The sequence below is a fragment of the Monodelphis domestica genome, chromosome 6 (genome assembly GCF_027887165.1).
Source record: "Monodelphis domestica isolate mMonDom1 chromosome 6, mMonDom1.pri, whole genome shotgun sequence".
NCBI classification, from domain to species: domain Eukaryota; kingdom Metazoa; phylum Chordata; class Mammalia; order Didelphimorphia; family Didelphidae; genus Monodelphis; species Monodelphis domestica.
Genome location: NC_077232.1, coordinates 76,954,130 through 76,978,694, shown reverse-complemented (window position 1 = coordinate 76,978,694; position 24,565 = coordinate 76,954,130). Strand labels below are relative to the sequence as shown.

Below are 24,565 nucleotides of genomic sequence, written 5' to 3'. Positions count from 1 at the left end.
AATTGGTCCTGGAAACATCTAGTATCTCCTGCAAGGGTTAGCCTTGCTAAATGTAGAAAGATTTATCACTGGACAGTTGGTCACTAGGGGATAAATTCTGGGGGGTTACAAGAAATCATTAAACATCCACAATAAAGCTAGGATTGAAAGGGAGGGAGCACAGACAGTGATTAAATAAAAAAAATTTAATTATTCAAATGTAGTCCCAAATGCTATATAGAATGGTAGCAAAAACAACTCCACATTTTTCCTACAGTCTTTGTAATTCTCTACTTCATTTTCATCTCTACTCAGAGATTCTGATTTCAAGCTAGATACTAAATCTTGTTAGAGCTCATGTGATGACACTGATTATAGCAAATCATTGGTTTGCTTATTGTTTAAATTTTGAGTACTATTTATATGGATTATAATAACATATATATTCTGACCCATTGTTAGAAACAAATTATTTCAGAATCTCAAAAGCTAAACTGTTCCACAGTTCTAGCCAAACTCTTATAGAGGTGGCCTACACCTCTGTCTTTGTTCATTCCCTTTGGCCTTGAATAGATTTTGGTCACCATCTACTTAAATCTATATCTCCTTTTAATTTTATATGCCATTTTCTCTCTTCCTCCAATTTTCTACAAAGTTTATTACATCATTTTATGGCTCTACCTTGCATCAAATTTATGGACATGTGGTAGGTAACTCTGCTATAAGATTGTAAACTCTAAGAGGGTAGTCATTGTCAGTTTTCAGCTTGACAGCCCCAGACCAAGCACTATGTTTTGAATATGGCAGACTTTTAAGTGTCTGTCAAATGGAAATAATGTGCTGCTCTATTTTTGTTCTTCAAATTAAAAAAAAACAAAACTACCTAGGAAATTATGGGCAAAACAAACCCACCCTCCTCATCTTTCCCCACCCTCAGTATTCGTATGCCTGGCAACAGGAAAGAACACCTGAGAAGTAAGAATTAAATGATCATCTCTTACTGTAAGACACACAACTTGAAAACAATTCTAAAGTAACCAGGTTGAAGAGAGGAAACGACAAGCAGGAAGCAGCGAAGCAATTATTTCCCTCTGTTATTCAATACCCTGAAGTCCAACCTCAGGTCACAGACTATTTTAGAGTTTGCTGTCAACAGACCCCTCTAGTGGGACACAAGCCAAGGACCATCCCTAGAGTTTCCAGGCAGGGAAAATCACACTATGTTCCATCCCAGAACCCTATAGTCTATACAGGTGAAACAATTTTAAAACTAACAGCTGGGGTTAACCTAGAAGGGGGTGAGTAACAAAAAGGGAACCTGAGGTTAAAGAGGAATTGAAGGTTAGATGGACTGCAGGGTTCGAGGCTAACTGTACTAGGTGTTTGAGGCCTTTATTCTGGCAATCAATTAGCCTTTCCCTTTCCTCTTCCTGCTCTCCAGCTACCTTCCCAAGTCACCGCCTAACTATTAGTTAGATGGAGTCCAAGTGTAGTGCAAGACCATATTGATTCTGGCTAGGAATGCCCATTTTGAATCCTTCATAGTAAAATAAGAGTTCTCACCCAAAATTAAAGAATCACACAGCCATATGGAAAAGCTAGTTGACTATTTTTTCTGCTCTATTCACAGGCAGCTCCATTACATATAAAACATTTATACAATGGATATATCTCCAAGTAAGCCCTGCCATCTCACCAGAGACCTGCCCTGGGGATGCTATATGGATTCCACAAGCTACAGAAGCAAACCTGGAGAGAAGGAAGAAGGAATCTCTACCTTCTCTACCTCCCATAAGCATATTCCAATGGTTCTTCTAGCTGCTATACCTTATTCATTCTGACAATATCTCAGTGAAGATAAAGCAGAAAATGCTGTTCCTTTTATATAAGTGAGAAAATTTAAGAGGAATAATGAACTACCTACGTTTTACATATTTCCATAATAGGAAACATTATGGCAACAAAATACACAACTGATGATGTTACATCTAAGATTTTATTGAAAATTACTTTAGCTTTATAATCTAATAATTATGAGCTGTAAATGATAAAATAAGTGGATCACATATGCAGCCTATTGATATTATAATGATCTGTACATGGAATTAAAATGGGCTTACAAAAAAATTAATAAAATGTACATGACCACTAGGAAGAAAACCACTCTGTGACAGCCAATGGGTCCAGAACTAGGGTACCACCGACCCAGGGATATTCCTGAGCCCTGTGGGTAGAATACTATCAAGTAAACCCTGCAAAATTCAAGAACAGACCATTCTTCTGCAGAAATCTCTCTAGTATAGACTAATGTAAACAAATAATGCCTCTGTTTCTTCTTGAAGCAAGAAATAGCAAACCCCTAAAAGAACATGTTGAAAATAAACAGCAATCCCCATAGAATAGACTGACCCTCTTGAGCTTGGAAAAGTGTCATGAATGCTTGCAAATAACACTATTATTAAAAATGCCAACACAAAATCAAGAGTTTTGTGTTTATAAAGGAAAAACTGAAGGAGTTCTAGTTCACAGAGTTGTGAGGCAAAGTACTTTGTAAATCATAAAACATTATAGAAACATGAACTTCAATGGTGTTGAAGATGAAGCAAAATACCTTTTTGTTATGTTTTAAGAAATGATATCCAAGAGAAAGCTTCTTGTAGGCATCTCCATATTTCTCATTCCATTCTGTAATAGATTTGAGGGCAGCTTTCTTCAGTTTCTGAGCTACTTCTTTTGGGGGTGGCAGAGGCTGCTCATAATCTGTTTCCACTGTGAGTTCCAGGAATTCTTGGAAGTTGGAAATAATTAGTGTCCGAAATTGATGTGACCTGGTAAAGAGCTCATCCACAATCTGAAAAGCTGAAAACCGTATCTCAGCATGTTCTTGATTCAACTGAGTCATGAGTAAATGGTAAGCATGACTGATATGTTCCTCTGAAGATCTGTTGAAATATTAACAGTTCTTAGACAACAATACAAATCCTGAAATACACATTGGCTTAGCATTTTCTCCTAATTTTAAGTAAGCTTTCCTTATAGATAAATAGTATATCATTTTAAGATAAATAGCTCAAGATAAATCCCCAAGTCAACCAATAAGCTTTTATTTCTTAGATATTTTTAACTGGATTCCTAAGACTGAAAACTGTTTTCTCTTCACACATTCCTAATATTTCTAAGGAAAGTAATTTTCTTTAAATTATGAGAAAATTATCATTCTCTGAAACCTCAGACACAGAGGAAGAAGGGATTCCATAGTTACATACTAGAAATATTCATCACAATGCCAGAGGAATTAGGATAACAATCCTTTTAAAGGAACTTAAATTCATCTGGAAATAAAAATTATAAAGAAAAAACAGCAAAATCTCAGAAGAAACAATATTTCAAGTATCCCAAAGGTTAATGGAAATATGTACAGAGGTTATAAGGAAGCTGTGTCATATTACCAAGGACATGCACGTGAAAAGCGCAATCAAAGACAGCAAGCAAGACCTGCATGTTTAGGGAAAGATGAGTTAGCTGTGTACCATGAATTAGAGATGACAGAAAGACAAGGGACATAATACCCTCCACATGTTAAAAGAACTAGAGAAATGACTTCAGTATCCTAAGTGATCCTCTTGTGAAAGAAAGATTTACAGAAACATATTGTTGAGAATTACCCAAAATGCAAAGGGCTTGGAAAAGATGTAATCTGTAGAAGAAAAACTAAGTACAGAAGTTCCCTATGCTAAGAGTCCTGAAGAAACCAAACATTTCATCAACTACATTCAGTCACTAATATCTTACAAAAAGAACTTTCATTTCCCACTCCCACCTTCTTTCTTTCTTCCTAATTTCTGCCCCAGCCAAGAGATGAAGATCAGAAGTGGCTATGTGGGAAAAAGGAGAGAAGACAGATGGAAATAAGTGTGGTTGGAAGTAGGGCATAAATTGAATGAGAGATGGTTGTCTAAGGGGGTAACCACAGAATGACAGATTTTCCCAGTGCTACACAAATGATTCCATTTCTTCCCGTCTTCTCTAGCAGATTGCCCCTTCATCATCCCTACTCTTTCACTTCTCTCTAGCCTCTCCCTGTCTATTGGTTTATTTACTACTGCCTGCAAACATGTTCGTGTCTCCCCCATCCTCAAAAACCCTCACTTGATCCATTCATCCCTGCTAACTACTGTTCTATGTCTCTCCTCCTTTTTTAGGCTGACCTCTTTTTAAAAACGTCCACTTACTTTTCTCCCACCTTCTTCTTAACTCTATGCAGTCTGATTTCCATCAAATCTAGTGGCCTTTTCTCAGGCCTCATTCTCCCAGAGCTCTCTGCAGCCTCTGACACTGTTGATCACCCTCTTTTCCATCCTCTCTTCTTTCTAGGTTTTGTGATACAACTCTTTCCTAGTCTTCCTCCTGGATCTTTAAATAGGTCATGCCTGCTGAAGGTGGAGATTCCCCAGGACTCTGTGCTGGGCCCTCTTCTCTTCTTCCTTTATATTTTTTCCCTTGGTGACCTCATCAGTTCTGATGTATCCAATGATCAGCTGATGATTCTCAGACCTATTTATCCAACCATAACCTTTTCCTGGATCCTCAGAACAGTCTCTCCAACTGCCTACTGGCTATGCTTATCTAGATGTCCTAGAGAGACCCTGAACTCATCATGCCCAAAACTAAATTTATTATTTTGCCTCCCAAGCCCTCCCTTCTTCCAAACTTGCCTAATACTGTTGAGGGTACCAGCATCCTCCCAGTCATCCAGGTTCACAACCTATATTTCATCTTGAATTCTTCAATCTCTCATCCCTCCCTACCACTCGATCTTTTGCCAAGTTCTGTAGATTTTGCCTCTTTAACATTTCTTTTATGTGGCCCTTCTTTCTTCTGACACTGGTACTTCCCTGGTATATAGGCCCTCATCCCCTCATGCCTGGATTATTGCAACAGCCTGCTGATAAATCTGCCTGCCTTAAGTCTCTCCCCATTCTAGTCCATCCTCCATTCAGCTATCAGTGATCTTCCAAAAGCAGAGGTCTAACCATCCCCATTTCCTCCGCCCCACTCACTCCAGTCACTCCCTAACACCTCCAGGATAAAATTAAAATGCAGTTTGGCATTCAAACCTCTTTGTGACCTGGTCGGCTTCTACTTTTCCTTTACTCAATTCTATATATTATGAGATCCAAGAACATTAAAGTCCCAGGTAAAGTTCAACCCTCTAGAAGAAGGCTTTCCTGATCTCTTTTAATGCTAGTGCTTTCTCTCTATTGACTATTTCCAGTTAATCCTGTCTATGTCTTATTTATCCAAGCTTTTTCACATTTCTCTCCTATTAGACCATGAGTTCCTTGAGAGTAGAGAGACTCTTTTCTTTCTTTGTATCCCTAGTTTTAGCACTGTGCTTACTTAATAAGTGCTCATTGATTGACTGGGTGCCCTGAGCCACCCATCCCACAACTCCCTAACCAAAGGCCATACTTGCAGATTTTCTTCACTTCCTTCATTTTTTCAGGATCCAGCTGTGGTTCTCCTGATGTGGTGAGATCTTCCACTAACTGAGAAAGTTTTTGATCCATATCTGGAAAGCTGCAACAGAGAGACACTAAATCATGATATGGCTCTTTTAGAAATCACTTAAAATTCTTCTGGGAGTCTGCTCTGTGGAGAAGTATGAAAGCTCAAGGTTTTCAGTGTTTACCCTTTTCACAGCAATTGATGAAAGCCCAGAGTTTGAGAACAGGAAGAACTAAATTTCAATTTTGACTTGGAGGCTGCCTCTGATTCAAGCTATTTGCCCAGTTCTATATATGACTCTTTTAAATCCCTCCAGCTGTGAAACAAGGCTGGCCCAAATCCCAAGGGTGCTATGAAGATTAATGCTTACAAAGAATTCTGAAGGTACGAAGTACTTAACTATTATTCTGTTCTCAGAACACCCATTTTATCTGTTCTGAAAACAAGTACATACTGGAAAAACCTATAAAGGAAAAAATAATAAAAAACCCCTAACAAACAGGTTTTTATTAGCTGCTAGTGATATCATATATCCCCCAAGGCATAGTGCAAGATGGTCCACATACATCTGGAGAAGCAATTTGAGAAAGGAATATACAACACTGTACATCTCCCCAGACAACCCTTAGCAGATGGCAAGCCATTTCTGATAAACAGTGATATCCCATTGCTTTCTATGGTTTCTGTCTTGTGCCAGTCCCATTATGAACTGGTAACACTGATTTTAACAGTGACTTTGGGCTGCTGAGTTGGTGCAATGAGAGCCATGTTAACAACAACAACAACAAAAAAATTTTAACAGCCTATATGGGGAATGACTAAATGAACTGTGGCATATCAATGCAATGGATTATTATTGCACTATAAAAGGACAAATATGAAGACTATAAATGAATATGGAAAGACATCTGAAATGATACAGAGTGAAGAAAGCAGTCAGAACATACATACTGCCTATATAAAAAGTAACAGCAACAAAATCTGAAAAAGTACACACACACTAAAGAGACCAGAAGCAAAGAAGATGAAAAGAATTGTTATTACTGTGATAATTTTTCCCAGATGAGGTTCTTAATGGGAACACAAGCCAATATGAGTTATTATTGTGAAGCAGTACCCATTCCCTGCACCACCCCCTCACCAAAATATGATCTGACTGCCTAGAATAAAAGGGGTTAGGAAGCCCCAATTTGATAGGTTCTACTTTGGAAGCTCACCCAGGATTTTTAGGGATATGAAGGGATGAGAAGTACAGTCTTAAGCTGCCAGTATTAGCAACATTCTATTTAGTACATTTTTCCTGAAACAAAGCAGATCTGAGCCCAAGGAGCTATTTATAATTGAATACTTAGTTTGATGTGTTGAAGAACTAGTAAATAATATTGGGGATAGATTCTCACCCAGGACTGGTTATTTTGAGAAGTGCCTATAAACTGTTATGAGGGCACTATTAAAAAGATTTCAAACAATGCTACAGATTCTTGGAAGTTAGTTTATAAAGTAGTAGGATTGAGGAATTCAGAAAAGAAGACAATGTAGTTTTCCCAGATCCTCGGAGATAAATGAAAAAGGGGTCATTTAGGAATAAGCCATTAAATGTTTTATAAACGGGATTTGTAGACTAAAGTAATATCCTTTATAGGAAAAGAAGGGTGAAAGAGTGGATTACAATCAACAATTGTATGTATGAATAATTGTAGTTATTTTCAGAAAGACATGAGCAAAGTATCCTTTGATACATGTCTTGGGTGCTTCAGCAGTGGTAAGGGACTGAAGCTAAGAATTGCCTAACACACACTTAAGTGTTGACTGATCCTGTTTAGCCAATTTTGTAGCACTGAGAATGCAGACAATTCCACTGTGACATTCATAACCATCTCACAAAAGGAGGGATGGAAACTGTCCAGCTTTGTCATAAGTCTGGAAAATCATCACAGAACCCATGGATACAAAGTGCACTGATCCCTACAAAACAGCTGAATTACAAATGACTGACTCAAGTGCCCAAGGGGCATTAGAAATCAAAAATAAACATTAGGCTTGACCTGCTTCCACCTGCTTAGGATCCTGTGGGTAGCCCTTCCTTGCAGCCAGTCATGATGTATCAGAATTTTAAAAGTGTCTGAACGCCACCAATATCCTACTATACCCAGGTTTCCAGGAGGTATAGAAATGGATGAATCTGGACATGTTATTTACAAAATCAGAAACAATTTTTTAAAAAAGAGCATAGCTATGAAAGGTTCAGTTGCTTTTGGGCATCCTTAGTTGGCTTTATTATAATTATAAATTATATATGTGATGAAATTATAAATTATATATCAGTGATGAAAATAGAAATATAAATAATTATAAATTATTCAGAAAATGAAATCAGTCTGGTGGTAACCTAAAGTATCTGACAATAGAATACAAGGATTTTTCATGTTAACTTTCAAACACTTACTCATACTATGAAACAAAGTAGTATAATTATTCATGTGTTTCAATTCAATTGAAATATCATCTTGTTTTTGTGTTTTTCAAGTTCTCACAACTTTGACCTATGTGTATGTGGCAAAGTCAGCACTTCCTTTACGTGCTTATGGTGGATTAACTATAATTAACTCTAATATGAATGATCAAAAATTTACTTAACTGGGGGTAGTTAGCTAGCCCAATAGATAGAGCATCAGGCACAGAGGAGGGAAAAACTGGTTTCAAATTTGACTTCACACCTTTCCTAGCTGTGTGACCCTGGGCAAGTCACTTACATGACATTAAGTCACATTGCCTAGCCCTTAACACCTTTCTGCCTTGGAACCAATACACAGTCTTAATTCTAAGATGGAAGGTAAGGGTTTAAAAAAAATTAATGGAACTATCAAATTAATGGTGTCAATAATTATCTTGACTTACTTAAAAACATTAACAGGAGGCTCTTAAAAGGAAATGAATACTGTAAATAAACTGCTATTGGTGTACCCATTATTACAGAAGATCTTTCAGCTAATATGAGAGTTATCTGGTTGACCAGGGAGGTAGAGGTAGAACATAAGGCAAGTACTCAGCAGTGATGAAAATAGGCCTTTTCTAAATGAAAACTACCCACTGAGGTACAGATCACTGAGATCCTCTTAACAGATCAGAGCTAGGTCTCACCAAAAGGCCTGAACCAGGTCTGTTGGAAACTGGTCCAATATGCAATCTTCTCAGAGATGAAAAGATTCAGATCAAACAGACAAGGTTACCCACTTTAGGGATGACACCTAAAGAGTCTGACCGATGAATTATTCTTCTATAGTCTTGGACAATAAGGCCACAGGAAAGGTAGGTGCACCTGAGAGGAAAATCTGCCTGTGGTCATCCAGAAACTGAAGGCCACCAGACTGACATCAGAAAATGGAGATGAGGGCTGCTCTAGGCCATTAAAAGAAAAAAAAAGATTAATCCCTGCTCTACTAGCTTTACCTGGATCCTTTGTTCTACTTTGTGTATGTGTGTATACACATTCAAATATATTGTTAAACTACAAATATCTGAAATTTGTAAATTTGTGCAAGGTTGCATTTCTTATTTTGCTTGTTTTTGTTGCAATTATTAAGTTTGTCATATAAATTTTGAAGTCATACTCATACATTCTTAAACCAAAACTATCAAATAATATTTTTTCAAGTCACTAGTGATGTAGTAGGGCAGTAGGGCTTGAACTGAGTATCAGCAAAACATCAGGGTTTAAGAGCCTCAACTTTTTCACCTAAAAAATGAGACTGGATTATGGACCTCTGAGTTTCCAACTCTAAGTTTTTGAATCTCTGAGTCTATGTAATTAGGCAAGTCTTTTCCCTTCCTTGTGCCTAAGAATTACCAACTGGAAAATTAGAGAATTGAATTAAATTATCTGGTTCCTCCCAACTGACAGTCTAAGATTTAATCAGATACAAAATCCCTATACATTAGAATACAGAGGAAATCCTTTTTCATTAGTATGAGGTGATATATTCTCAAGAATCTCTAGGTACTATTGTGCTATAAGAAATAATAAGCAAGATGATTTAAGAAAAAGCTGGAAAAAGCTGCATGAACTGATACAGAGTGAAATAAGCAGAACCAGGAGAACATTGTACAAAGTAACAATAATATTAGATTATGATCAATTGTGAAAACTTTGCTAATCTCAGCAATGCAGTGCTGAGGCCTTGCATTCTGGGGTTCACTCTCACTACTGGGGGATACATCTAGGTCACTACTGAAATACTTATGATAGGGAATGTTCTCCACCTCCAGAGAAAGAACAATGACAATATGGAAGTGTGTTTTCCATAAAAATACATGTATAGCCCAGATCAAATTACTCATCATCTCTAGTTGCAACTCAGAACAGTTTTTCAAAGAAACAATATTACAAAGAGTAGTTACTTGAGTTTCCTTTCTATCTTCTATGTTTGCAATAGTATCACTGCTATATTTGTGTGTGTGTATGTATCTATCTCTATCTACATTGCATGTATACTGACTCTAATTAACATGTTGGTTTTATGATCCTGAACAAGTCACTTAATTTCTAGGCAACACCCTAAGTCAGTTAGTCAATAATTATTTATTAAGCACCTACTGCCTGCCAGTACTATGTGCTAAGAAATGAGGATACAAAGAAGCATGAGAGTCCTTGCCATTAGGGAGCTCACAATCCAACAAAAGCAAACAAACATGCATAAACATAAGGTTCTAGGTTGCAGAAAAGATACCAATTTTCATTGGTAGAGGCAGTTTCCTCACTGGCAATTCTCTATAGCAATTAAAATACAGATCTAGCCCTACCCCTATCTTCTCTTACCAACCAGAGTTTGGAATCCCAGGATCTAAAAAGAGAATTAAGATCTGTTTCAAGAGGATTGTATATGTAAAAATGTCACACAGAGGAGAAATAAAAAAGAGGAGGAAAAAAGAACAAAGAGGACTAAAAAGAAAACAGGAGACTAAAACAAGAAGTTGGAGGCTCTGAAGAAGAAATGGCTACTTGTGTAGCAAAGAATGATGATGTGTTAACACAGACAACCAGGCCAGAGAAAAAAGGCATGATGGTTGCTAGAAAGTGTTCAGAGGAGGGCAAAAAAAAATGGTGAGGGGCCTTGAGACCACATCATATGGGCATTGGATTTATGGATAATTGAGCCCAAGATCATTAGATTCCAAGAGAAGAACCAAGAGTAACAAACAGGTAGAAGTTGCAAAGGCAGCAAATTTACCCTCTGGGTCAGGAAAAACTTCCTCCCAATTAAAGCTGTCCAGAAATAGTGCAGCATAAGAGGGGATGGTTTCGGTTTTAAAGGGTTTCAAACAGAGATTGGATGGCATCACTGGTCAAGTATGTTACATTAGAATTCATTCTAATATGGGTCAAACTTGATGTCTGCTACGCTGATGTGCAATTTTCTCAGAGATAAAGAGGCTCAGGACTAGCATACAAAGTTGCCCACTTTAAAGAATCTGACCAATGATAAAAACTGATGTTAAAAATCCTTTCCATCTTTTAAACTTTATGAGTCTCTGATGTGTCAGAGGTGGGATTCAACTCTAAGGTCTAACCAGCTCCCCGGTGTTTCCAAGTACCACTTAAATACAGTATGTGCTGGCAAAGGTAGAAAGAGCAGGTCTCTGCTCTTAGAGGAAGGTGATATAACATTACATGAAGCAGAATTAGAAAAGCAGACAGGGATGTTCTTTGTGGGCACTCTCTCCGTATAGAACCTTTCATTATACTTATTAGGGGCAGCCACCACAGAGAATATTTTATGAAGGGACCTAGAGGTCCCGGGCACTTCAGCCCCTGAGGTTGAAGCACTGGGGGGTTTGGATGATAATGGGTTCCCTGGGGAGTTGTCAAGAAGGGGTGAGCCCCCCAAGTCTCCAAGTGATCCCCACCCCCATTCTGGGGTCCTGGGCGCTCTCAGAATCCTCGATCCAAGCCCTTGGGGCCGATGGAGCCCTTAGAGCCCAGCCCTACCTCATCGTACAGAGGAGGACACTGAGGCCGCGAGGTGGGAAGGGGTCGAGGTCAGAGGCAGGAGCCAAGTCAGATCCCGGAGCCACCGGAGTTCGGGAACCTCAGGCCACCGGCTTCCTTCCCCGCCCCACCCCCCATTCCGCCTCTGTCAGAGGTCAAGGCTAATGGCGCCCCCCCCCCCCCGCCCACTCCTCCCCAGCGTCAACCCAGACCCATCACCCCGGCAACTGCAGCACCTACCGGCCGCGAGACGGGCCGCGAGACTGCCGCCGCCGCCACAGCCGCTCCCCTCCTTGGCCACGCCCCCCGGAAGTGGCATCCAGTCCAGCCCACTCCCCCTCCGCGAGCCCGCGGCTCGGAGTCCGGTCGACCCTTACGTCATAGTGCCCTTCAGGTCCGGTCTGACCATTGGCTGATTCCAGGAAGAAGGGGTGGGGTCAAGGTGTTGGAAAGGGCGGGGCTCTCTTGGATGGACTCGGAGTAGAAGGGGGAGGCCAGGGAGCATTGCAGTGACGTAGGCGCGCTCTTTGCGTGCTGCGTGATAGGAGAAAGGAGAGGAACTACTAGGAGGGAGGAGAGAGTTAAAAAAAAAAAAAACGGGCCGGCGGGCCTACCAAGATCTTAAAGTGACAGCACCATAAACCTTGTACTCCAGCAGCACTTCCTTCCCCCATAGGTTCCCTCCAGTCAAATCCAATCAATCAAGTCAAGAAGCATTTAAGAAGCATTTACTACGTATCGTGCGCTGTGCTAAGCCCTGGCAATAAAAATATCTCTCGTAGAGCCTTTTTCTGGGGATTTTCCCCAAGGAGCCCAACCTTAAAAAGCTGCTTGGGAGGATTGGGAGGGTTATGTGACTTATCCAGGGGCACGTGGCCAGGAGCTGTCACCCAGACAACTAGAACACAAATCTTCCTGATTTTAAGACCAGCTTTCTGTCTACTATGCCAAGTTGCCTCTACAGCTACTTTATGTATGAGAAAAGTGGGACCTAAAGAAGAGGGCTAGTCTAAGGTCACACATCGTGTCAGAGATTAGGACCCAAACCTAGGGCTCTGTTCCCCTACTGGAAGGTGAGTTCCCAAAAAAGCAGATTTTGTTCCTTCAGTGTTTAGGCAAATCGGATGATGAAAGAGACAGATGAGAGAGATACAGGGAGAGAGAGAAAGATACAGGGGGAGAGAGAGAGAGATACATATGAATAGATACATAGAGAGAGATACATATATAGAAATACACATAGAGACAGACAGCGAGAGAGGGAGACATACATTCTAGAGAGTCAGAAAAAACTTTGGAAACCTTAAGAAGCTATTTAATATCAGTTGTTACCATCTGTGCCAACTGAGAATTGCTATATCCAGTATCAGTAACAGAAAGAGAAAAAGCCAGGTGCCCTATTGAGGATTAATAGGGAGGAAAAGGGCAAGTTTTCTGTAGGAGGTGACATTTGAGTTGAGCTTTGAAGGATAGGGGAGGAAAAAACCAGTGTGTTCTAAAACATGAACAATGTGAGCAAGGAAATGGGAGAGTGTGTTCCAAGGGCAGAATCATGCAGTTTTGCTGCAGTTCTAAGTGATAGGTACTAAGTAACAAGAAAGAGCGCTGTACAGATAAAGTGGTACCTGGTTGTAGAGGGCTCTGAATAGTAAGCAAAGGGGATTATATGGTGCTCAGGAAGCAACAGGGAACTTGTGCCAGGTCCTAGTCTAATTTCACAACCAGTGCTCTGAAAAACTCAGTTATCCAGATAAAGGGATATAAAATGGGTTTTCCTGAAATAACTGGGTAATAGAGACAAGATTACTTTTATTTAGATTATCCAGACCTTAGAGGCACAAGGAAGGTCTTCATCACTCTTGCATGACTGAAATGAAGGAATTTGGGCGTGAGGGGAATGTAAATTTAGATTTTGAGAAACTGACAAGGAATTTGATAATTGAGAACAGAACTTGGATTTCTGTACCTCAATTTAAAATGTAGAAACGACCATCTCCTAGGTGGGGTGGAGAGCAATGAACTTTGGGATGGTAAAATATTTTTCCCCCCTGAAATAAAATCAGACCTCAAACTATATCATAAAATGGCAACTGTCCAGTTATTTTATACTAATTACAAAATAGAAAAGCACATCATTGGAATAGCCTGATAAGTAAGAACAAAAAGAGTAGTCTAGTATTTGATGAAACAGATATTCTTGGGGAAATTCCTGGGTGAGGGTGGGTCACCTCTCTGTTGGACAAGAATTGCTGAAAAACAGCCTGATAGAAATTAGATATAGACCAAGTTATTACATAATATTCACAACAAATCTAAAACTAATTAAAGATCATACCATAAAAAAAAGATGGTCACTACTTTCCGGTTATGACCAAGAGGTGACTTCTTAACTAAATAAGGGACAGAAGTTATTACAAAAGATTTTTTAAGGGTAGTTTTAGTTAAATAAAAGTATCTTTTTAATTTTTTGTGATTTATTTTATAGGAAATTTTTTTATCCCAAGTCTCTGCTTCCTTTCTTATTGCATTAATTTCATTCATGAACAGCTTTTTTCATGAACAAAATACAATAAGAAGGGACATGTTAACTGGGAAAAATCTTTATATCAAAAAAAAATCTCTGATAAAAGTCTGATATAGGCCAGGGAAATATATCTGAAAGCAACTCCCCTCAATATATAAGTGGACAAAGAATATAAACAAACAGTTCTCAAAAAAATTATTGCAAATGTAACAATCTTATGGAAAAATACTCATCACTAATGATAATAATAAAATACAGATCAAAATAACTTTGCAATTTTGCCTCAAACCCATAAAATTGACAGTTGGAAAAAATAAAAATACTTAATGTTGGAAAGATTGTAGAAATACAAACACACTGATGCTTTGTTGGTGGAGCTGTGAATTGGTCCAACCATTCTGAAAAGCAATTTGGAATTCTATGAAGATAGTGATTAAAAGTACTCTTTAACCCGTAAATTTCATTGCAATAAATATACTACAAAAAATTCAAAGAGTAGATAAGAGGCCCTATAGGTATCAAAATATTTAGAGGTCTGCTGGGTCTCTTGGTAGATTGGGAGCTAGGTCTTAGAGATAGGAGATCCTGTGTTCAAATCTGACCTCAGATACATCAGAGCTGTGTGACCTGAGCAAGTCACTTAACCCCCACTACCTACCTCTTAAGACTCTTCTACTTTGGAACCAATCCACAGTATTGATTCTAAGGTGGAAGGTAAAGGTTAAAAAAAAAAAGCACAAGAATGCAGTAGTGTCCAATGAGAAATGCTGGAAGGGGGGGAGGAGGAAGGGAGGTGGGAACAGATGGAGAGAAGATATATGAGAAAGATAGAAGCAATAGAAGAGGGTGAGAAAGAGAAGTACTGAGAATAACACCTAGGCTGTGAACCTAGAGGATGAGGAGACTAATAATACTCTTAATAAAAATAGGGAAATTAGGAAGAAAGGGGCAATTTTGGGGAAATATATTGAGTTCCATTTAGGATATGTTGGGTTTAAGATGTCTATGGGACATTTTAAGTCTTAAGAAATCTTAATAACATCAATAAATGTTAATTGAATTAGAGGGGATGTGGCAAAGTTAGGATATTAATGCATTGCTGGTGCAGTTGTAAATTGATCCAGCCATTCTGGATGGCAATTTGGAACTATGCCCAAAGCGCACTAAAAGATTGCCTACCTTTTTATCCAGCCATAGCACTGCTGGGTTTATACCCCAAAGAGATAATAAGGAAAAAAGCTTGTGCAAAAATATTTATAACCGCATTCTTTGTGGTGGCAAAAAATTGGAAAATGAGGGCTGGGAATGGCTGAACAAATTGTGGTATATGTTGGTGATGGAATACTATTGCGCTCAAGGGAATAATAATGTGGAGGAATTCCATGTGAACTGGAATGACCTCCAGGAATTGATGCGGTGAAAGGAGCAGAACCTGGAAAACATTATACACAGAGACAGATGCACTATGGTACAATCAAATGTAATGGACTTCTCTACTAGCAGCAATGCAATGATCCAGGACAATTCTGAGGGATTTATGAGAAAGAACACTATCCACATTCAGAGGAAGAACTGTGGGAGTAGAAACACAGAAGAAAAACAACTGCTTGATCACATGGGTTGATGGGGATATGACTGGGGATGTAGACTCTAAACGATCACCCTAGTGCAAATTTCAATAATATAGAAATAGGTCTTGATCAATGACATGTAAAACCCAGTAGAATTGCTCTTTGGCTATGGGAGGAAGGTGAGAGGAAGGGATGGAAAGAACATGAATCATGTAACCATGGAAAAATATTCTAAATTAATTAATTGAATAAATAAACTTAAAAAAAGAACTGTAGAGATCAAAATAAAAAACTAATCGTTATTTCAGATTGTTATGATTTATAATTCTTATGTAACAGTTAAAATTTAGGAATATGGGGAGACTGAGGCATCTGAGGCAGGTAGAAATTAGTTTCTCTCTGCAAGGAGTATTATATTTTTTAAAGGTTTATTGAAGGTTAAGGATTAAAGAAAATACAGGATAAGAGACACGTGTCCAGGCCATAGAGAGGCCTAGACACAACCTCACCTACATTATGAAAAAAAGCCACGCCTGCCCCAAAGCAGAAGTCCAAGAGCCCAAGAGCCCTCAAAAGCCTTTGGATCAGCTTAAATACCTTCTTGACCTCAGCCCAGGTGAGATTACAAGGCATTCTGGGGAAGTGGAGCAAAGACTCATGGGGATTGTAGTCCTGTATTCGAGTCTATTTTTTACACTTATCAGTAAATTTATATCAACTGAAAATAAAGTTGTGAGCTGAACAAGGACATCAATATGCAAAGTAACAACAATAATGTATGAAGATTAACTGTGAATAATTTCACTATTATCAATCAAGCAAGGATCCAGGTCTTCCATGATTTTTTCTAGTTTTAGCAATATGTGTCTTTTTCAATGTAGTGAACAACAAAACACGTATCATATGAAAATGTGTGTAAAACCTAAATCAAATTACCTGCCTTCTTGGAGGGAGGAAAGGGTTTGAGGGAGAAAGGGAGAGCATAGAGTGCAAAATATCAGAAATTAATATTAAAATATATATTGAAATGGTTTTCCACTGAAAATGTATTTATAAACAGTTTTACCCATTTTTATTATTAATTAAATTTTAAAATTTAGTTAGTGGTAGTCTCTCGGTGACCAAGAATGACTATTATCTTTGTGCAGTTTAATCTACGGTGTACCCTCATGTGGCTTTGGAGTCCAAAGGCTGAGGCGCACAGTTTGTGGCACATGGGGCATGGGACGCCCATTGTTACAGGAGGTGCGGTTGTGGCCTGGTGTCGGCGTTGCGCAGCGGCAAGACGTCAATGTCGCTCATCTTCAAAGGTGGCGGCGGCATGGTGAATGTGGGTTTGCCAGCTGCTTCTGTCAGAGGCAGCGAGTTCTAGTTGCTTTGGTGTAATGCCAGCCCACTTCAAGTTTGACTTTAGCTGCTCCTTGAATTTTTTCTTTGGTCGGCCTTGTTTCCTGAGTCCAGCTGACAGTTCACCATAGAATACCTGTCTTGGTATTCGCTGTGGGTCCATGCGGATGATGTGTCCAGACCATCGTAGCTGGGTTCTGAGGACCATGACTTTGATGCTGGTGGAGTTGGCTCTGTCGAGGACTTCCTGGTTGGTGATTCCGTCCTGCCATCGGATCCTCATGATTGACCGGAGGGAGCGTTGGTGGAATTGCTCCAGCTGTTTCATGTGCTTCCGGTACAGTGTCCATGTCTCACAACCGTACAGGAGCGAGCTGAGGACCACTGCGTTATACACTTTGAGCTTCGTCGCAGTGCTTACACTGCTGTGTTGGAGGACTTTGGAGCACAGCCGCCCGAGTGCCTAGCTGGCCTTTTGGATCCTGGCATTAATCTCGTGGTCCAGGGACCCGTCGTTGGCGATGGTGCTGCCCAGGTACTTGAAAGTGTTGGCATTAGAAAGCTGCGCGCCGTCGATTGTAATGCACGGCTGGTTAGTTGGCCTCCCTGGTGCAGGTTGGAACAGCACCTCTGTTTTGCTGAGGCTGATAGTCAGGCCAAACAGTTTTGTTGCGGTGGAGAACCTGTCCACATGGTTTGAAGATGATTTTCTTGGTGGGCCATGAGAGCACAGTCATCTGCAAAGAGAGCTTCCAGGATGAGTCTCTCTGTTGTCTTTGTTTTTGCGGTCAGGCAGCGAAGGTCGAATAGTGAGCCATCCAGTTGGTATTTGATGTAGACGCCCAGGTCTAGATCCATCACAGCATGTTGTAATACTTGGGTGAAAAATAGGTTGAATAGTACCGGAGCGAGGACACCGCCTTGTTGCACTCCATTGGAGATGTTGAAACGATCAGAAGTCTCTCCATGAGATAGGACTTCCCCTGTCATGTCGACATGAAAGAGCTGGATCAGTTTGACGAATTTTGCTGGGCAACTGAGCTTGCTGAGGATCACCCACAATGCGTCCCTGTTCACTGTGTCAAACGCCTTTGCCAGGTCTATGAAGACAATGTAGAGACTCAGGTTCTGCTCAAGGCATTTTTCCTGCATTTGCCTCACTGTGAAGACCATGTCAATGGTGCTGCGATCTGGTCGGAAGCCACATTGTGATTCAGGCAGGTTCTGCTCTGAAACAGATGACAGGAGTCTGTTAAGTATAACACAGGTGAGGATCTTTCCAGCAGTGGAGAGTAGTGAGATGCCTCTGTAGTTGTCACAGGCTGCTCGTGAGCCTTTGTCCTTGTAAAAGGCTACAATGGAGGCATCTCTGAGTTCTGGGGGCATGTCTTCCTCTTCCCATATGCTGGTCAACACTATGGGGAATGCCTGGAGCGCCTTTCCATTTAAGGCCTTGTACACCTTGGTTGGGATCCTGTCTTTACCGGGTGCCTTGCCTGCACTCATTTGTTTAATGGCTTTTTGGACTTCCTCTATTGAAGGAGGGACGTCAAGTTGTTCAATGGTGCGGTTTTGGGGGATCTGGTCAAGGGCGCTTTGGTCAACTGAAGAGGGTCGGTTGAGAAGCTGACTGAAGTGTTCTTTCCACCTGTTGCTGATGCCTTTTTTTAGTGCTCAGGGAGGGGTAGTATCTCTGGTATGGAGGGCTTGTTGTGCCCTCCTAGGGCAGCTCTCCAGCCTCTGACCCCCACCTGACACCCAGCTCTCACTTGTGACTCCCAGTAGCTGCTAGCATGCGGCAGTGGCCACACCCTGGGCAATGGCTTGGACAGGCCGGCTAAACCTTGTGAGGGTAGCCATAGGGTCATTGACCCCTGGTGAATCAAGGCTTTGCTCACCCAGCATGTGAAGACTGCTTCGGCGGAATAGGCGGAAGAAACCAATAAGAAGGTTCAATGGCTGAGATGGTGACACAGCAAAGCACTGTGGAGTGCTTAGGGCGTGTTGGAGCACAAAAGACAACATGGCCATCCAATGCAGCTGAGGAAGTCTCCAGACGTAACAATTTTTCATGCCAAATTTTAAAATTTAATAAAATGAAATATTGGATAAAATAAATAAATAAATGTTGAACAGCTAGTTCAAGATGTCTAGTAAAAGATGCAAGGTTGCAGGACAGGAGAGAAGATAGGCCTGAACAAATACATCTGAGAGCCATCAGCAAATAGTTGATAATTGAACCCATAATTGATGATGAAATCACTGAGGAAAACAGTATTGAGGGAGGAGAGAAGAGAGGCTATAGTAGAAGCTTCAGGGACATCCATTGTTAGTGGGTGTGACCTGGAAGATGATCCAACTAAGGAGATACAAAAGGATGGGTCAGACAAGTAGAAGAACCAAAAGAAATCTTATCACAAACACTTTAACAGAAAAGAGTATCATGAATGTGATTGACAATCTCAAAGACTGCAGAGAAGTCAAAAAGGATGAAGTAATGGTAAAACAAAAGATATCAATATATTTTGTCCTATAAAAAATAGACAAGTTAGTTTATTTACCTTTCACAGTTACAGCTAAGGGGAAAATATGTAACAAAACAAGGAATAGACACAATCATAAAAAGCAAAATAAATAATTTGAATCACAAAAATCCCTGTTTTTTTTTTCACAAATGAAATCAATTAAGACTTAAGAAGAAAAATAGACAAGATCAAAAAAATTGTATCACAAATATGTGGCCCAGAGCTCATAACAGAGTACCTGGCACATAATGGGTGCTTAATAAATGTTTGTTGCATACCTACTGCTCTGCCTTTGACTAGGAAATGAGTTGGAAAAGGATATAAGCAGTTTTCAAAAGAATTGCAAATTCAAATGACCATCTGAAAATATGCATCAAATCAAAGAGAAATGCAAGTGAAATCAATCTTGATAGAGATATCAGGACATAAGAAGTTAATGTTGGAAGGACTGTGGGGAAACAGGCCAACTAATACACTGTTGGTGGATCTTTGAAATGTTCTGACCATTCTAGGAAACAAGAAAACTGATTATTCATGCCCTTTGATCCAGTGATAGAAAAGAAAAAAGGAAGAGGAGAGAGATGGGGAGGAAAAAAGAAGGGGGAAAGGAAGAAAAAGGAGAGAAAGAAAAACAAAATAAAAGGAGAAAGGAAGGAAAAAATGAATGAAGGAACAAAGGTTAGAAAACTAAGACTTTGGGGACACCTTGCATACCAAGAAATTCACAGCAGATCTTGGGTGCCTTCATTTCTGAATATATCTCCACCCCTCCCTTAGCTAGCAAGACATCCCTTGTAATAAAATAAAGAAATGAATGAAGAAAGAAAGAAAGAAAGAAAGAAAGAAAGAAAGAAAGAAAGAAAGAAAGAAAGAAAGAAAGAAAGAAAGAAAGAAAGAAAGAAAGAAAGAAAGAAAGAAAGAAAGAAAGAAAGAAAGAAAGAAAGAAAGAAAGAAAGAAAGAAAGAAAGAAAGAAAGAAAGAAAGAAGAAGGAAGAAGAAGGAAAGAAAGAAAGAAGAAAGAAAGAAAAGAAAGAAAGAAAGAAAGAAAGAAAGAAGAAAGAAAGAAAGAAAGAAAGAAAGAAAGAAAGAAAGAAAGAAAGAAAAGAAAGAAAGAAAGGAAGGAAGGAAGGAAGAAGAAAGAAAGAGAAGAAAGAAAGAAAGAAAGAAAGAAAGAAAGAAAGAAAGAAGAAAGGAAAGAAAGAAAGAGAAAGAAAGAAAAGGGGAGAAAGGCAATTTAGCAAATCCCATAAAAAATGATCCACAGTATATGCAATATTATACTTCCTCACCTCTGCAAAGAAGGGAAGGAAATTCATTTTCTCAATTCTCCCCCAGGACTATGCTAGTCATTATATTCACACAGTGCTCACTTAAATTTCTTTGTGCTTTTGTCATCTGCATGATTACAGTCATTGTATTTGGTTTTTTTTTTTTAATGTGGTTCTGCTTACTCTCTGTATCAGTTCATCTAAATTTTCCATTCTCTGATTTCTTCTCATTAGTGTTTCCTTACAGTACAGCAAGGATAATATTTCATTACATTCATGAACCACATTTTCTTTACCTATTTTCTTAACCACTGCGTAAGTCCAGGGCATCTGGTTCTTTTCTTAATTCATGAATACTAGTGCAGCATTCATCTATTTTTCCATATTCTGGCTACATGACCAATATACCTCCATTTCTACTCAGATATACGTAGTGTATGGCATATAGTGGGGGCTTAACCCAGTTGATTAATGATAGTCGATTAATGGACTGACTCAGGCATGTCCTCAATAATACAGGGAGGCAACCTGGTATATAAAAAGAGAACTTCCTTTTGAGTCAAAGGAGCCTGGGTTCAAAACTTGGTTTTGCCACTTTTTTACCTATGAGACCTTGGACAAGTCTCTTAACCTCTCATCAGTAAAGTGAAGAGGTTAGAGTAGATGATCTATAAGGTGCCTTCCAGCTCTACATCAGAGATGCTATTTTTTTAAGCTTCTTTTCACACATAAATGACAGCTTCAGTACATCTACCATGTGTCTTTTCATTCTTCTTTAAATGTTGTATTTCAAGTCACAGCTGCTGCTTCCATTTCTAATGGCTTGATGCCAGCAGAATAGGGAAGAACCCTGTCTCAGGAAGAACATTCATCAAGACCGTCACCATCCCTCATTAGAAGATGTTTGTCCCATTCTCCCAATGTCAACCAGAAGTGGCAGAGATAAATGCCACCTCCCAGATGAAACTATGCTGGAACATTACAATTTTATCACACATAATAGCAGCAAACTTCTGAGAACACAGTTTTGATTGGGTTTGTCAAAGACAGCAGGGGAAGAGTCTAATTTTTCAGTTTACAGGGCATCATGTGGAAGCCCTCGCTGGAGGAGGCCAAATTCCCAAGGCTTCAAAGACTGGAGGAATTCTTTTTAAGGAGAAGATTGTGCAGCTGCTTAGTTTCTCTGGCTTTGAATTCTTGGCAAAAAAAAAAAATCTTGTCATCTAAAGTGCAGTTGAAAGCTGGCACCGTAAGCTATATGGAAAAAATAAAGGAAACCCCAATAATGTCCTACAGCAGTGATGGCAAATATTTTAGAGGAGTTCTGGACCCTGCCCCCACCCCACCCCCCAGACTGAGTGCCATGCCACACTCTCTGCCTTATCCCAGGCAGGAAAGGGAGGAAGCACTCCCATTGGCCTGCTGGGCAGAGGGGTAGGTGAAAATAGGAGTATGTTGAGAAGGGGAGGAGAGTGGTTGGAACTCTCCACTCACCTTCATGTATGTGCCACAGTGTGAGCTCTGCTCCCCTCAAACCTAGCTCCTCTCCAACTTCTCCATGGGAATCATCTTCACTATAGACTAAATAGGCTTCTGTCTGCACTGTACCCTCATACAGCATGTAAGCTCCCAGCCTCCCCAGGACCTTACGCCACACAGAGGAGGGAGAAAGCACTCTCATTGGGCTGCTGGGCAGAAGTGCAGATCATGTGAGAAATGTCTTCCATGAGTTCCTCTGACTTTCTAGTAATAAACTCTGGCAGGCAACTGCAGGTGTGCCCACAGAGAGGACTCTGTATGTCCTTTTTCCCACTTGTGCCATAGTTTCACCATCACAGCCGTACAGCATGTATAACCTCCACCACCAACACCATCACTACCACCAGCACCACCACCACATTCTACAAGAGAAACATTCTTTTAGCACAAGAAGAAGCTATGGATTAATAATACCATTCTTGTTTTCTTTAAATGGAAGAAGGAAGAAAGATAATATATTAATTATATAAATGCTTACTCAGCATTTATAGAGTGCCTACTATGTGCCAGGCATTGTGCTAAGAACTTCTTATATATATGTTATCTTATTTGATTTCTATAGCCCTGCAAAGTAGGCTTTTATCTTACATTTTGAGTTGAAGAAATTTTATAGTTTAGGAAACCAAGGCAAACAGAGGTTAAGTGACTTGTCCAGAATTAGGCAGCTAGTAAGTGTAAGGGTAGATTAGAATTCATGTTTTCCTGCTTTTCTTTCCAGTGTTCTTTCCATCCATTGTGCCAAGGTTTGCAAAATACTTTCTTCACAACCACTCTATGAGGTAGGTAATAGAAATATGACCAGTCCATTGTATAATTAGAATTACTCCAGAATTCTTTCCCAGCTTCCCACGTTCCTTCTCACATTATGAGCTAAGGTAGGGAGAATATATTTTTGGATAGTTCCTCCCTCTCTCTTTTTCTCCCATAAAGGTGGCTCTGACAGTTGGGTGAGTGACAGGCAGGAGAATTTTCATCACGTGGCTTTACTCAGGCTTTTACTTTTGTTCTTTTATTTCTCCTTCTTCAAGTGATTACTAATAAACTTTATAAACTATAGTACTTGGGCTATTGGATATTAATTTAAATTTTATACCATGTTCCTGTTCCTACATTTTTTTTAAACCCTTACCTTCCATCTTGGAATCAATACTGTGTATTGGTTTCAAGGCAGAAGAGGGGTAAGGGCTAGGTAATGGGGGTTAAGTGACTTGCCCAAGGTCACACAGTTGGGAAGTGTCTGAGGCCAGATTTGAACCTAGGACCTCCCTTCTCTAGGCCTGGCTCTCAATCCACTGAGATACCCAGCTGTCCACCATGTTCCCACATTCTAACATACTGACAAACCCGAGCCTCCCACCTCCCAATCTAATGAATGTTTTCTTGTACTCTGAAGCATAACAATTTTGTTCTGAAAGTAATACTTAATATTTTTTGAAACCCTCCTAGGATGCTCATTTCTGAGTTACATAGAGCCAGAGAGGTTTTCAGTACAGTCCTCCATGCCCTTCAGTAGGATAAGATTCAGGCAGGGGACTGGAATGAAGAAAGCACCAGGCTTAAAATTCTAAGACTTGGATGAAGATCCCCCTTTACTACCTACTAGTATGTGTCTCTTAACCTCTGTGAGCTTTGCTTTTCTCACTGGAAGCATGAAGATACTCCGTAATAAATCCTTTTGAATGACGAAAGACTCATATATAGCATTTAAAACGTACAAAGTGCATTACATCCAGAAAGTTAATCTGGGGCAAGTTTTATTCCCATTTGATGTATAAGGAAACTGAAACCCAGAGACAAATTCCCTGATAGCTAAACCAGTTAAGCTTCATGCCCATCTTCTCTATGGGGCCCAAGAATCTAATAGCGGAAAAAGAAGAGGAAAGCTTCTAAATCTTTCCATAGATTCTTAGCCTTTATTTGTCATGGATACCCATGGCAGTCTGGCCAGGGCTCTGGATTCCCTCTCAGGAGAATGTTTTTAAGCAATGAAACAAAGTGCTCAATTTCAGTTAGAGATGAAAGAAAACAGAGGTACAATTATTTTCTTTCCAACTTTGGGCACCCCTTGAAATCTATCCATAGACCCCTCGGGGGTGTGAGGACTCCAGGTAAAGAGCCATTATTCTGAAGAATGGGGGTAGCAAGGTTAAAACAAAAAGCTGAGGAGCAAGAGCCCTGTTCATCCCCTGTGGTAGCTCAAGGAAGGGAGTGCAGGGGCCAGAGACCACAGACCTGGGACTGGCAGCTGCTCCCTGGACAAGGGCAGTCCAGGGGCCATGGGCAGCCTGCTACTGCTGCTGATATTGCTTCCTCCTTAT

At 39.9% G+C, this 24,565-nt stretch overlaps 1 protein-coding gene across 5 annotated transcripts in view; it reads right to left on the bottom strand.

The window, feature by feature from the left end:
- Positions 1–11,855, bottom strand: part of UVSSA (UV stimulated scaffold protein A) — a 119,844-nt gene extending 107,989 nt beyond the window's left edge. For 3 of the 5 annotated variants that reach the window (XR_008912802.1, XM_056802287.1, XM_056802286.1), the window contains exons 1-3: positions 11,474–11,621; positions 5,452–5,559; positions 2,591–2,921 (exon numbers count right to left, since the gene is read on the bottom strand). Coding sequence is in view for 4 of the 5 variants with exons in the window: in XM_056802287.1 (XP_056658265.1) it covers positions 2,591–2,921; positions 5,452–5,559; positions 11,474–11,478 (444 nt within the window). In the remaining variant the exon portion in view is untranslated. Of the gene's footprint in view, positions 1–2,590; positions 2,922–5,451; positions 5,560–11,473; positions 11,622–11,713 lie in introns of those variants that run through there. The other 2 variants (XM_016423368.2, XM_056802284.1) reach the window with 2 other exon arrangements.
- Between the last annotated feature and the right edge of the window lie 12,710 nt (positions 11,856–24,565).